The following is a 13441-nucleotide window of genomic DNA, read 5'->3' as shown; positions in this document are numbered from 1 at the left end:
ATCACACTTTGAACTTTCAACATATCCGATTTGTGATAATTTTGTGATAAAATTATTATATTTTTGCCTGAGCATAAAAAAAAGTGTATATGAACTTAAGGTTTGCTATAGTTTTTATTAATTTGTAGTTCTAGAATATATTTGTATATTTGTGGTCCTATATAATGCGTTACAAGATCACAAGTAATGTATGGCTTGTAAAAATAAAGAAATGTGTAGATTATTGTACATCTAAAAATAAATTTCCGAGCATTTTTTGGTTCGTGAACAGAAATATTCTTTGAAAACCAAACAAAATATTTATGTTCGCTTTTCAATTTTGTTAAAAATGCTGCTGTGTTTCAGCAAAAATAGTTGTTGCGATTGCAACGTGTAAGTTTTGTAAATTATTTCGATGCTGGGATTATGTCGTCGCAGCCAACAATTATAAATATTGTGCTTTTATCGCGTTAAGACAAAGTTTGTATTCGTCTTTAATTGTTAAATCGGAATAATGCTGTGAAAATAAGTTGTATTTTAACAAAGACATCGGTTGACATTCAACAAAATTATTTTATTGCTTAACAAGTATAAACGCAAAGATCCATTCTCAGAAAAACGTCTTGTGTTTCGAAACTTATTTTTAGATATATTGACAGACCAAAATATATTCAGACAAAATGAGTGTAAGTTTAATACAAATTCGTCATAAAATGCTGTTATTTAAGACTTGTGGGAAGTTTTATACAGATAGCTTCTAAAATCGCTTAATCCAATTGAGAAGAGATGCTAGTCCATAACACATATGGGCATTTCCAATAAGTCGCCGGGACTTTCGTACGCAAATTTTCCGCAATTTACGCCCAAATTACAACAAAGTAGGCTTAACTTTTACTTTTATATACGTTTTAAAAGTTTTGAATTCGAAAAATTTTTTGTATTTAAGAAATTTGCTACACTTCCGCTCGGAACAAAAAACGAAATTTGTTTTGCGGCAAACCATTTAATAACCGATTTCATTGAATTCAAAAGGCAACTTTATTACAACTAATTTATAATGTTGTCTAAACATGTCGCTTAAGAATTGTTTGATTCAAAACTAAAAATTCTTTATAATTTGTTTAAAATTTGGTTTTAAATCTTGACATTTTTCTTATCTTAATTATAAATACACATATTTTGTTTTTCTGTTTGTGTAATTTAATAAAAAAAATGGCTTACTTAAAATGTTTTGAAAAAAAAACGGAAATGTTCAACGTATTTATTTTCAAAAATATGTAACAAAAACCAATTTTCAGAATAATGTACATGTATTGGAATATCATTTTCAACTATTTAAATGAACTTTTTTTTCTTCCGAATAGGCAGTCTTCGCTGCTTTTTATTCGTGGATATTGCAATAAAAATAGTGCAATTTGGAAACCCCAAATACAGTTTTGATTTTTTTCCATTTTTCATTTAAGTTACACAGAATTGATTGCAGTTCAGTTTACTCAGTTGTTGTAAAATACATTTTGACACCACTTATGTTATTTTTTGCACATTTATAAAATGATTGATGCGTATTTAAAGTGATTTACAAAAATGAAATAGCTGGTTAATATCCATTTATTTTTAAAATTGAGAGCAGCACCCATCAGAAAAAATATACATTTTAGAAAAGCATCCAGCTGATTTTCTTATTTTGGTTAAGACATACATAAAAGAAATATAAACATCTTGTTTATTATGTGTCAGCATATCGCTTATATCGCAAACGAATTTGTAGCTCCTGCCAACCAAGCTACAGAAGTAACCTATAATTTTCAGCAAAATCAATCTGAATGGCTAATTTAGTAGGCTTTAAGTTTGCTTTAAATTTCTCAAAATACGCCTCTTGAGTTCTTTTCATTTAAAGGAAGAACATTTTGATCCCAAACCCTGTAGCAAATTGAAAAAAGGTGAATTGGTATGGTCAAAGCTATTTACTTATCAATTTTCCGCCAATGTTCAGTATACTTCGTCTTCCATATTGTTCTAATATGCGAGAGGAATAAACTTATTTTTTAAGTCTTTTATGCACTTTTTGCAACTGCTTGTCATGCAATTTTCATTATAAATATTAAGCAAACTGATTTTAGGAACCTTTATAAAATAATGGAAAATGGAGGTATAATTCCCGCGCAGCTTTCCAACAAATATCCGAATTTGCATGGTACATACAAATACACAAATTGTGCGGCATTTTATTTATTGATTGAACATGTTGTGGTCTAAGAAAAAGTCCATCTTGTAAAGCTGGTGCGCTTCAGACAATGTCATCATTATGAAGAGTTTATCACAAAACTTTTATTCCGTATGCGCTCATAGCGTTTTCTTTTTAAAAGCATTTCAGCGTTTCCTTTAGCTAATTTTGTTGCCCTTTGCCTTGCCACAGGATCGGGTGTGACGCTTGGGGCTGCAAGTACTCGATTGTAAGTTAGTTTAGGTCTGCCTGGTTTACCTATTAATTGTTTTCTTGGCCTTCCTGGACCACGTCTTGTAGGTGCTTCCGGATCAGGATCTACAGAGGGGCTGTTCTCGATGACATCGGAATTTTCGTCATCTTGTTGGCCAACTGTGTCAAGTTCTGTTTCAATGTCGATTTGCATTTCTACAAATTCTTCAATATTGTAATTTCCGAATAGGTTTGTGAACACGACGTCTCTGCCTTTGATCACGTTACGGTCTTCGATAATAAACAGCCTATAGGCCTTGGCATCGCTGCAGTAGCCCACGCATACGTACTTTTTAGATTTTGGGCTGAACTTGCTCTTCGATCTTTTGTCTAGAGAGTATACGATTTGGCCAAATTTTCGAAGACGTTTTACTATGGGAATTCGATTGTTCCACTTTTCATAGGAGTTTCGCCACACGGACTTTTTGATGGGCACCTATTTCGATTGTAGTTTGCGGTGTTAACTGCTTCAGCCCAGTAGCATGGGGGTAGTGCCGCCTGTATCATAATACAGCGAGACATTTTTACGAGTGTTCGAGTTTTAAGTTCAGGGGGAACCATTCTGTTTTGGAGTATATTCCACTCAGTACTCGTGCTTGACTCCTTCTGCTGAAAGATAAGTTTTGAACTCATTGTTAGTGTATTCCGTACCGTTATCTGATCTTATCGCCTTTAGTTTCTTCCCAGTTTTACGTACCACGTAGTTCTTAAGCTCTTTAAACTTCTGCTACACTTCGGATTTAATTTTAAATTTGTTGAGCTATTTTGAATAGTCATCTATGAATGTTAAGAAGTAACGGCTACCTCCATGACTGTTTACACGCATAGGGCCGAACACGTCGCTGTGTATGAGCTCTAATGCTTCCTTTGCTCTTGAACTTGATTTTGTGAATGGTTTTGGAGACTGCTTTTCCTTGATGCATACTTCACAAATTGGGAGGCTTTACTTTACGCTAACTTCGTGCACTTTACCCTTTTCTATGATGTTTTTCAAGTCGGCTTCATTAAGATGACCAAAGTGTTCGTACCATGTTTTTTTTTGTTTTATTATGGCAATGTGACTGCTTTCGTGAACTTCTTGGATCTGAAACAAATCTGATTTGCAGGGAGCGGTGAAAACTATGTTTCCTGCTGAGGCACTTGTAATTTCAGCTTTGTCCTTTTTAAAAACTACGTTAAATCCATGGTCTCATATTTAGAAACTGATAACAGATTTGTTCTTAAATCTGGCACATAAAGTGTGTTTATGAGGCTTGCTGTAAATTTATTGCTTGGATTAAACAATACCGAACCACATCCTTTGATCTCTGTAAACTCATTGAGCCTTCTGCGATAGCTACATGTTGCTCCAGAGTCAAGACAGTTGCAACTTATCCAATTTGCCTCGGTTACGAACATGGTTTCGCTTTCACTCCTTTTCTGTTTTGACCTACAACCCACTGCTCGGTGACCAATTTTTCCGCAATTATAGCACTTAAAATTAAGTTTTTGATTTGCGTTTGCATGCTTTGATTTCTTGGTATTATATTTATACCCTTGCAGAGGGTATTATAATTTCAGTCAGAAGTTTGCAACGCAGTGAAGGAGACATTTCCGACCCTATAAAGTATATATATTCTAGATCAGCATCACTAGTAGAGTCGATCTAGCCATGTCCGTCTGTCCGTCCTTCTGTTCGTCCGTCTGTCCGTCTGTCCGTCCATTTCTATGCAAACTAGTCTCTCAGTTTTAAAGCTATCTGCATGAAACTTTCCCAAAAGTTGTCTATTGCAGGTAGTATAGAAGTTGGAACAAGCCGGAACAATCCATAGGAACAATCGGAAAAATAAGAGAAAAAAATTATAACTGGGATATGACTCAGAATAATATCCTGTTTTTTTGTAAGATTTATTTTAAACTGCGATAATAATCCGCGTTGCACAGTCGTGTACAGAAATTGGTCACATTTTTCACATTGATAAGTTGCATTATAAAAAATGCAACCGTCTGTCCGTCCGTCTGTCCGTCCGTTTCTACGCAAACTAGTCTCTCAGTTTTAAAGCTATCTGCATGAAACTTTCCCAAAAGTTGTCTTTCTATTACAGGTAGTATATAAGTCGGAACGAGCCGGATCGGACGACTATAGCATATAGCTGTTTTTTAATTTTTTCCTCAGTTCTTCGACATATAGTATTGGGTAATTATTTCAGAATTACGGTTTAAATTTCATCAAAATCGGACGACTATATCAAATAGCTCCCATAGAAATAATAAAAATATATAAAATAACTATCTAATATTTGAGCTGCAAATCATCATAGCTTCAATGTTTTTCAACGTTTACGCAATTAAATCATAATTTTAATGTTTTCAAAAGTATTTAATTCTTGCAATAGCTGCAAGGGTATATGAACTTCGGCTTGCCGAAGTTAGCTTTCTTTCTTGTTTTTATTTGCAAACAGTGCACCTTGGGTCGATTCGCTCTTATTTCTGTTGCGTGCCTCATATTCATCTAATAATTTGATTTTTAGAACTTCTGTCGATACTAAGTTTTCTTGAGTTTCGATAGCTATTCGCAACTGTTCGTATTCCTCTGGAATGCTATACAGGAGCAAGATTGACAGCAAATTATCAATATTCACAAGTTCCACTTCGTTTATTTTTTCCACAAAATCAAAAAATTTATCAATTTATTTCTCATGTCAACGCCTAGACACATTTTTAAAAGAATTAGTGATTTTAAAAGAGCAGCCCTACGAGCTGGACCAGTAGATTGATAAATGTTATGAAGTTTTTTCCATATATCGTTAGAGGTTTCGCAGTCTTCGATATCCCATCGCGCACGATTTTCATATTTTTTTATATGCGTCCCGTTCACGTGTTTCCACGAATCGTTTTTGATCAGCAGTGCTTGCATTTATATTTTCCATGTGTCAAAATTGTCTTTGCGTAAAGATTCTATGCGTACACTAGAAATATTCATTTTAATGCCATTTCTGTTAAGCTACACAAAAAAACGATAAGCAACGAGAGAGAAATAGACGCACTTTTGTGAAGCTCCGCTTTAAACACCGAAAAACACCTTAAACTTGGCTTAAAAAAATTAAAAACTGCTTACGGCAGCATCATTAATAAGAGTACAACACGTTAAAGTTCTTGTTGCCCGGAATAAATCGGTTTTAAGCAGTAAATCGCTTCTTAATAAATCCACAATTAAGTGCAACAACAATCCAATAAAGAAACAGTGCATAGCAAAACACAAGAGCACAGAGACAAAACACTCAGCACATCAAAACACTCAACACATCAAAACACTCAACCCTCTCGGCACCAACACAATAATGTCTTCAGCAGCAAAGCGACTTAGGAAGGAAACTCACTCCGATCTGAAGGGAGCCCGTGACTCCGATGCTCAACTGCTTCACACGATCGACCTCAGATTTTCCGAGCCAAAGGAAAGTCTTGCAGGGGAGATCCGTGATGGCGAGGCACGTATAACCGTGCACGATAAGGCGACACTGCTGCGTGCGATCGGGGCATACCGAAAAGAAAACAAAACGCAACTGAGCTTAAAGCTCATCGGCCTAGACTCGCCAGCGTTTATATATATAAACGAACAGCTGACCAAAACAAAATATGAAATTTTCAAGCGGGCGATGCATCTCAAGAGGCTGAAGCGCCTAACAGCTGTTTTCTCTCGCCGTGGAGATATCTTCGTTAAGGAGAGAGAGGGAGGGGAGGCCATTTGCGTGTAAAGCCTGGGTGAACTGGCTCAAATGGAGATTTGCACCCCCGATGAATTAGCTGCGCTGGAAGCTGCTAGTTCTGGGACATTAAATGATAATCCATTTCGCACCTAAGAGGCGCTTATATTTATATACCATTGTTGTGAAATTATCAGTAGTTTTATTATATTTATTTAGGATTAGTATCAGTCGCATTAATTTTATTTTGTTTCTTGGTGTGGTGTGTCTTTATGTCATAAATATTTATAGACTGCGAGCGCAGCTAATATTACAATTAAATAATTTAAAATGGGTGACAGCAACAACAATAACATAAACATAAATCCAAATCGATCAAATAGCCATGCGTTGTTAAGGGTTTTCGGAGAGAAGAGAGCTGGCCTTAATGTGTGTCATATAAATGCTCAAAGCCTCACACGAAAATTTGAAGAATTTAGATACCTCTTTATCAATTCGAGTGTAGATGTTATATGTGTTTCTGAAACTTGGTTTGTTCCTAGTTTATGTGATGTTTTAGTTGAATGTGATGGTTATAATTTGCATCGCTCTGATCGTGATAGTCATGGGGGTGGGGTTGCAATATATGTTAGTAAAACGTTATGTTCCACGTTTGTATGGAAACACTCAACCAGTAGTCCAATTGAATACTTATTTATAGAAATTAGATGCCAAAGATATGCTGATAAGCTACTAATTGGGTGTATATACCGACCTAACTGCCGGATTGACTATGAACAATTTTTAAACATCATTCCTGACGTGTCCATTAATTATTCAGACGTCATTATAACAGGCGATTTTAATAGCGATATTTTAAGGGATTCCCACCTTGCAGAGGACATGAAATCGCTGGGGATGAAGTTGGTTAACTTTGTTCCCCTACGCATTTTACCAAAACCCGCAACTCGCTTTTAGACTTATTTTTTGTGTCTAATACAGACAAAGTAGCTACATATGACCAACTTATTGTCCCATCGTTTTCAAAACATGACCTTATATACTTGACTTACGCACTTGACCTACAATACCTTGACCATCCAATAGTTTTTAGGGACTTAAGAAATATCAACTATGACCTTTTGGACTCCACCTTTAATTTGTGCAATTGGAATGACATATATTCCCTTTCCGAAGTAGAAGAACAAGTTAACCTTTTTCAAAACAATATTTGTTATTTATATAACTGTCTCGCACCTGTTCGTAGCAAAGTTATCCGTTTTTCTGAAAAACCATGGTTCCAAAGAAACATCAAAGACGCAATATTACAGCGTGACGGGGCGTACAATAAGTGGAGAAGGTACAGGACACCTCAAGCTTACGCACTGACACCGCCAAGGCAAATTTCTATTCCCATAAATTCAACTACGCATCTTCCACTGCTCAGACATGGAAAATAATTAAAAACCTGGGAATATGCAAAGTTAAACGAAGACTTGAACAAGACATGAATATAAATGAACTTAATAAAAAGTTCTTAAGCTGCACAGTACCTGAAGTCACTGAAAATAAATATCTGAACCCACGATTTGTACCTGAAACAGTCTGTGATATTAGATTTAGGTTTATGTGTGTTAATCAGTGTGATGTCCTTCAAAGTATACTAAGAATTAAGAGTGACGCCACTGGGTCTGACAACATAAACCCTAAATTCATAAAAATTCTGCTGCCAAAAATCCTGCCATACAAAACCTATACCTTTAATACTGTACTGACAAAATCTACTTATCCGGACTGTTGGAAAGCGGCAAAAATAATTCCGATTCCTAAATCAAATAATGAGTACAGACCCATCTCCATTTTACCATACCTATCAAAGGTATTTGAGAATCTCATGGCTGATCAAATTAATAAATTTATGTCCGACAATGCAATGCTTACTAATAATCAGTCTGGTTTTAGGAAAAACAGAAGCTGTACCTCAGCTATTATAAAAATTGCAGACGACATAAGGGAACAAATAGACGAAAACAATGTTACACTCTTAGTTTTACTGGACTATAGTAAGGCCTTTGATACAGTAAACCATAATGTCCTTTGTGCAAAACTACGTAATATGTTTATGTTTTCTAAAACTTCTGTCAAACTTGTGTCTTCGTACCTACAAAATCGTCGTCAATCTGTTGTACTGTCTAGCGTTTCGTCCTCATATGAAAATGTTAATCGTGGTGTACCCCAAGGGTCTGTGCTTGGTCCCTTATTGTTTACCTTATATGTTAATGACCTTCCCAATGCGTTATCTGAATGTAATGTACACTTGTATGCTGATGATGTCCAAATGTATGTGAGCCGTCCTTTAAACAGAATAAATGAATGTATAGATGTTTGTACCAGAGAACTTGAACGTGTAAATGAGTGGGCCGGCAACAATTGACTTGGGATCAACCCATCAAAATCAAAATGTCTTGTCATAAGTAAAAGAAAGATAATTTTTAACAATTTGCAGCCACTGAGTATGAATAGCACGCCACTTGAGTACGTTGATACAGCTGTAAACTTAGGTTTTACATTCAACAGAACTCTTACCTGGAATGATCATATTAAAAAGTCTATAGGGAAAATATATGGCATAATAAGGACATTATCCGTAACTAAAAATTGCCTGCCCACCCATATACGTTTACTAATAGCTAAAACCTGCATTGTTCCAGCGCTATTTTATGGAGTAGAAGTTTTTTCAAACTGTGACACTACCAGTAAGAACAAAATTAAAGTTCTATTTAATTGCATAACCAGGTATATGTTCAACCAACCACATACAGATCACGTATCCGAATTTTCGCTGAAAATATTCGATATCTCGCTAAATGAACGGATAAAGATGCGGAACTTAATTTTTCTGCAAAAAATTATTTTCCAAAAAGAACCTTTGTATCTTTTCGAAAAACTTCAATTTACATCCTCTAGAAGAGCAAACAATCTTACTTGCATAAGACCTAGATCATTGACATCCGAAAGACAATTTTTAATTAATGCTATTCGATCATGGAATCAGCTTCCAAACCATCTTAAAAATATTAGCAGTGTCACGCAATTCAAGATAAAATTATTCACACACCTTAAAAACACTATTACGTAAATTAAAGTAAAAATAGAAGGCGACTTAGGTTAGTTTTTATGAAAATTAGTTTTAAGTATAATGTAACAATTAAATATTTGCAAACTCGTAGTGACTAGCGCATTAACTTATAAGTTCCAAACTTGTAGCGTTAGGATGAAATTTTATAATAAATACAAATACAAGCAACAGTACCACAAAGCTACACAAGCAACGGTATCGCGAAGCTACATAGGCAACGATCAAGCTACACATGCAACGATTAAGTGAGACATCGATGTTTATCGATGATAGAGATGACACCATGAGAAGTATGTTCCCAATTTGATTTCCAACATAATTCCAATATCTTTGATAATTGTTATTATTTTGCAAGTTCTAAGATATTAGTTTGATTTGGAAAATTTATGAAACATAACATACAGACATATAAAACATATTAACAACAAAATCTAAATAATTAATTAAATTAAATTACAGATTAAATAAATTTCCCAGATTGTTACCACAAAAAAATGCAATGGAAATGGTAGTGTAATGTGCTTGCAGTACGGTAATCGTAGTTTAAATGCATTCAAGCAGACCTTAAATACCTACAAACTTTTTCAGACCAAGCACACGATAGAAATACCTTCAAAGCTGTGGAAGCCAACGAATTTTACGACTTAAGGTCGTAAAAGTGACCCTATCCAATTATCGCAATAAAATTGCTCAGCGTAGTTATTATGAATTTTCAATCCCACTTAATGATGACAGGACGATTCAGCTTATGACATTCATAAGGATCATTTATACTTTATGGGACCGAAAATGTCTATTTCTTTTTGACAAATAAAGAGTGACTAGTAACTATCACACTTTGAACTTTCAACATATCCGATTTGTGATAATTTTGTGATAAAATTATTATATTTTTGCCTGAGCATAAAAAAAAGTGTATATGAACTTAAGGTTTGCTATAGTTTTTATTAATTTGTAGTTCTAGAATATATTTGTATATTTGTGGTCCTATATAATGCGTTACAAGATCACAAGTAATGTATGGCTTGTAAAAATAAAGAAATGTGTAGATTATTGTACATCTAAAAATAAATTTCCGAGCATTTTTTGGTTCGTGAACAGAAATATTCTTTGAAAACCATGGCAAAAAAAATATTTATGTTCGCTTTTCAATTTTGTTAAAAATGCTGCTGTGTTTCAGCAAAAATAGTTGTTGCGATTGCAACGTGTAAGTTTTGTAAATTATTTCGATGCTGGGATTATGTCGTCGCAGCCAACAATTATAAATATTGTGCTTTTATCGCGTTAAGACAAAGTTTGTATTCGTCTTTAATTGTTAAATCGGAATAATGCTGTGAAAATAAGTTGTATTTTAAGAAAGACATCGGTTGACATTCAACAAAATTATTTTATTGCCTAACAAGTATAAACGAAAAGATCAATTCTCAGCAAAACGTCTTGTGTTTCGAAACTTATTTTTAGATATATTGACAGACCAAAATATATTCAGACAAAATGAGTGTAAGTTTAATACAAATTCGTCATAAAATGCTGTTATTTAAGACTTGTGGGAAGTTTTATTCAGATAGCTTCTAAAATCGCTTAATCCAATTGAGAAGAGATGCTAGTCCATAACACATATGGGCATTTCCAATAAGTCGCCGGGACTTTCGTACGCAAATTTTCCGCAATTTACGCCCAAATTACAACAAAGTAGGCTTAACTTTTACTTTTATATACGTGTTAAAAGTTTTGAATTCGACAAATTTTTTGTATTTAAGAAATTGGTAAAAAAAAAAGCTACACTTCCGCTCGGGGCAAAAAAGGAAATTGGTTTTGCGGCAAACCATTTAATAACCGATTGCAGCGAATTCAAAAGGCAACATTTTATAACAACAAATTTATAATGTTGTCTAAATATGTCGCTTAAGAATTGTTTGATTTTAAACTAAAAATTCATTATAATTTGTTTAAAATTTAGTTTTAATCTTTGACATTTTTCTTATCTTAATTATAAATACACATTTTTTTTGTTTTTCTGTTTGTGTAATTTAATAAAAAATGGCTTACTTAAAATGTTTTGAAAAAAAAACGGAAATGTTCAACGTATTTATTTTCAAAAATATGTAACAAAAACCAATTTTCAGAATAATGTACATGTATTGGAATATCTATTTTAACTATTTAAATGAATTTTTTTTTCTTCCGAATAGGCAGTTTTCGCTGCTTTTTATTCGTGGATTTTGCAATAAAAATAGTGCAATTTGGAAACACCAAAAACGGTTTGGATTTTTTTCCATTTTTCGTTTAAGTTACACAGAATTGATTGCAGTTCAACTTGCTCAGTTGTTGTAAAATACATTTTGACACCATTTATGTTATTTTTTGCCCATTTATAAAATGATAATGCGTCTTGTATAACCACCCTTTTGGACTTCGCTATCTACTACACTTTCTTTTTACAAATACTGCTACTCCATTTACTGCTTCCGTTCCATTTGAACTTGCTAAAAAAATTAAATATTTTTGAAAACATAAAAAATTATGATTTACTTGCGTATATGTCTAAATACATTGAAGCAATGATGATTTGCAGCTCAATTATTAGATAGTTATTTTATATATTTTTATTATTTCTATGGGAGCTATATGATATAGTCGTCCGATTTTGATGAAATTTTAACCGTTAACCATTACTATATGTCGAAAAACTAAAAAAAAAATTTTAAAACAGCAAAGTTATATATTGTTTTTTGTGTTTTTTTCCGATTGTTCCTATGTGAGCTATATGCTATAGTCGTCCGATCTTGATGAAATTTAAAACGTAATTTTGAAATATTTTACCATTACTATATACCAAAGAACTAAAAAAAAATGAAAAACAGCAAAGTTGTAATTTTTTTTATTTATCTAGTTAGTCTTGGCGACCTTTCCAAAGTATATTAATTGTTAGCCGGCTCGAGGTCAGGATGTTGAAAAAAACACAAAATTATTTTAATTTTGGTTATTTGTCAATATATTTCGGTTGCTCTTCGGCAACCGTTTTCAGGACAACTATAAAATAATTACAACGATTTTAATAGAAAACAATTTACATTTGACATACATTTAATTTACACGGCTGCGTCCGGTGACGTGGAGTTGTTAACTAATTTTTTCTTTCCCTAGTAAGTGTCGATATAAATGAGCGCAATTGTCAGTGTCCGTTTTGTAGTTCATCCGTATGTCTGTAGGTGTTTTTATGATATGTAGCATTTCTATGGTGAATCGTTTGGCATAGTGTTGTTCTTGTGATAAAATACTCGCCTCTTCGAAGTTCGGTGAGTGACTACTCTTGGCACAGTGGGACATGAGTGCTGTTTTTTGCGCGTTCGTATGTGTGTTAGTCTAGTTTTTAGTTTAGATTTTGTTGTTCCTATATATATCATGTTGCATATTTCGTTGTTTTTGCCGTTGCACGGTATTTTATATATCACGTCTTTTCTGTCAATTTCATTTATCTTTGATTTTGTTCTGTTGTATATAGATTTTAATGTGTGGTCCGGTTTATGTGCGATACTTATGTTTTCTTTGTCGTAGCATTCCGATTTCGCTACACGTTCGGATAATGCCGGGACGTATGTAATTGACATATATTTTTGTTTTTATTGTTTTTAACGCTATTTTGTTTTGTTGTTTTGTGTTCCGATAATAACGTTTTTATTATGTGTTTTGGGAAATCATTGTCTGTCAACATTGATTTTATCTCCTGGGTCGTCACTTCGTGGTAATCCGTGTCTAAAATTTTGAGCATTCTATGTATACAGCTTCTAGCTGTATTTATTATCATTTGTTTTGGGTGTTTGGAGTTGAAATTGATGATTCGTCCGGACGCAATTGGTTTCTTGTACCATTTTAATTTTAATCGATTTCCACGTCTAGTTATTACTGAGTCCAAATAAGGTAATTGTTCGTTTTCTTCTATTCCATTGTAAATTTTATATTATTGGTGAAAGAGTTGAGCATGGTCAGTGTAGTTTTAATGTCATCCTCTTGAATGATTGCGAACATGTCATCTACGTATTTTGTCAGTAATCTTGGAGGTCGTCTTAATTTTTCTAACGTGTTGTCCAGGAGAGTTTCCATTACAATATCTGCAATGACCGGCGAGGCTGGCGATCCCATAGGCATTCCTTTTAATTGTGTGTACAAATTGTTTTCAAATTT

The 13441-nt window shown here is 33.8% G+C and overlaps 1 protein-coding gene across 4 annotated transcripts in view; it reads left to right on the top strand.

Annotated features, from left to right (window-relative positions):
- Window positions 1-325: 325 nt before the first annotated feature.
- Window positions 326-13441, top strand: part of LOC121467564 (troponin C) — an 81829-nt gene continuing 68713 nt past the window's right edge. The window contains exons 1-2 of one of the 4 annotated variants that reach the window (XM_041709241.1): window positions 10448-10463; window positions 10718-10756. In XM_041709241.1, the coding sequence (XP_041565175.1) occupies window positions 10751-10756 (6 nt within the window). In that variant the 5' untranslated portion in view covers window positions 10448-10463; window positions 10718-10750. Of the gene's footprint in view, window positions 666-10417; window positions 10757-13441 lie in introns of those variants that run through there. The other 3 variants (XM_041709328.1, XM_041709536.1, XM_041709425.1) reach the window with 3 other exon arrangements.

This window comes from Drosophila elegans, unplaced genomic scaffold, assembly GCF_018152505.1.
Source record: "Drosophila elegans isolate 14027-0461.03 unplaced genomic scaffold, ASM1815250v1 contig_1, whole genome shotgun sequence".
Lineage (NCBI taxonomy): Eukaryota > Metazoa > Arthropoda > Insecta > Diptera > Drosophilidae > Drosophila > Drosophila elegans.
This window is presented reverse-complemented; position numbering and strand designations above follow the sequence as displayed.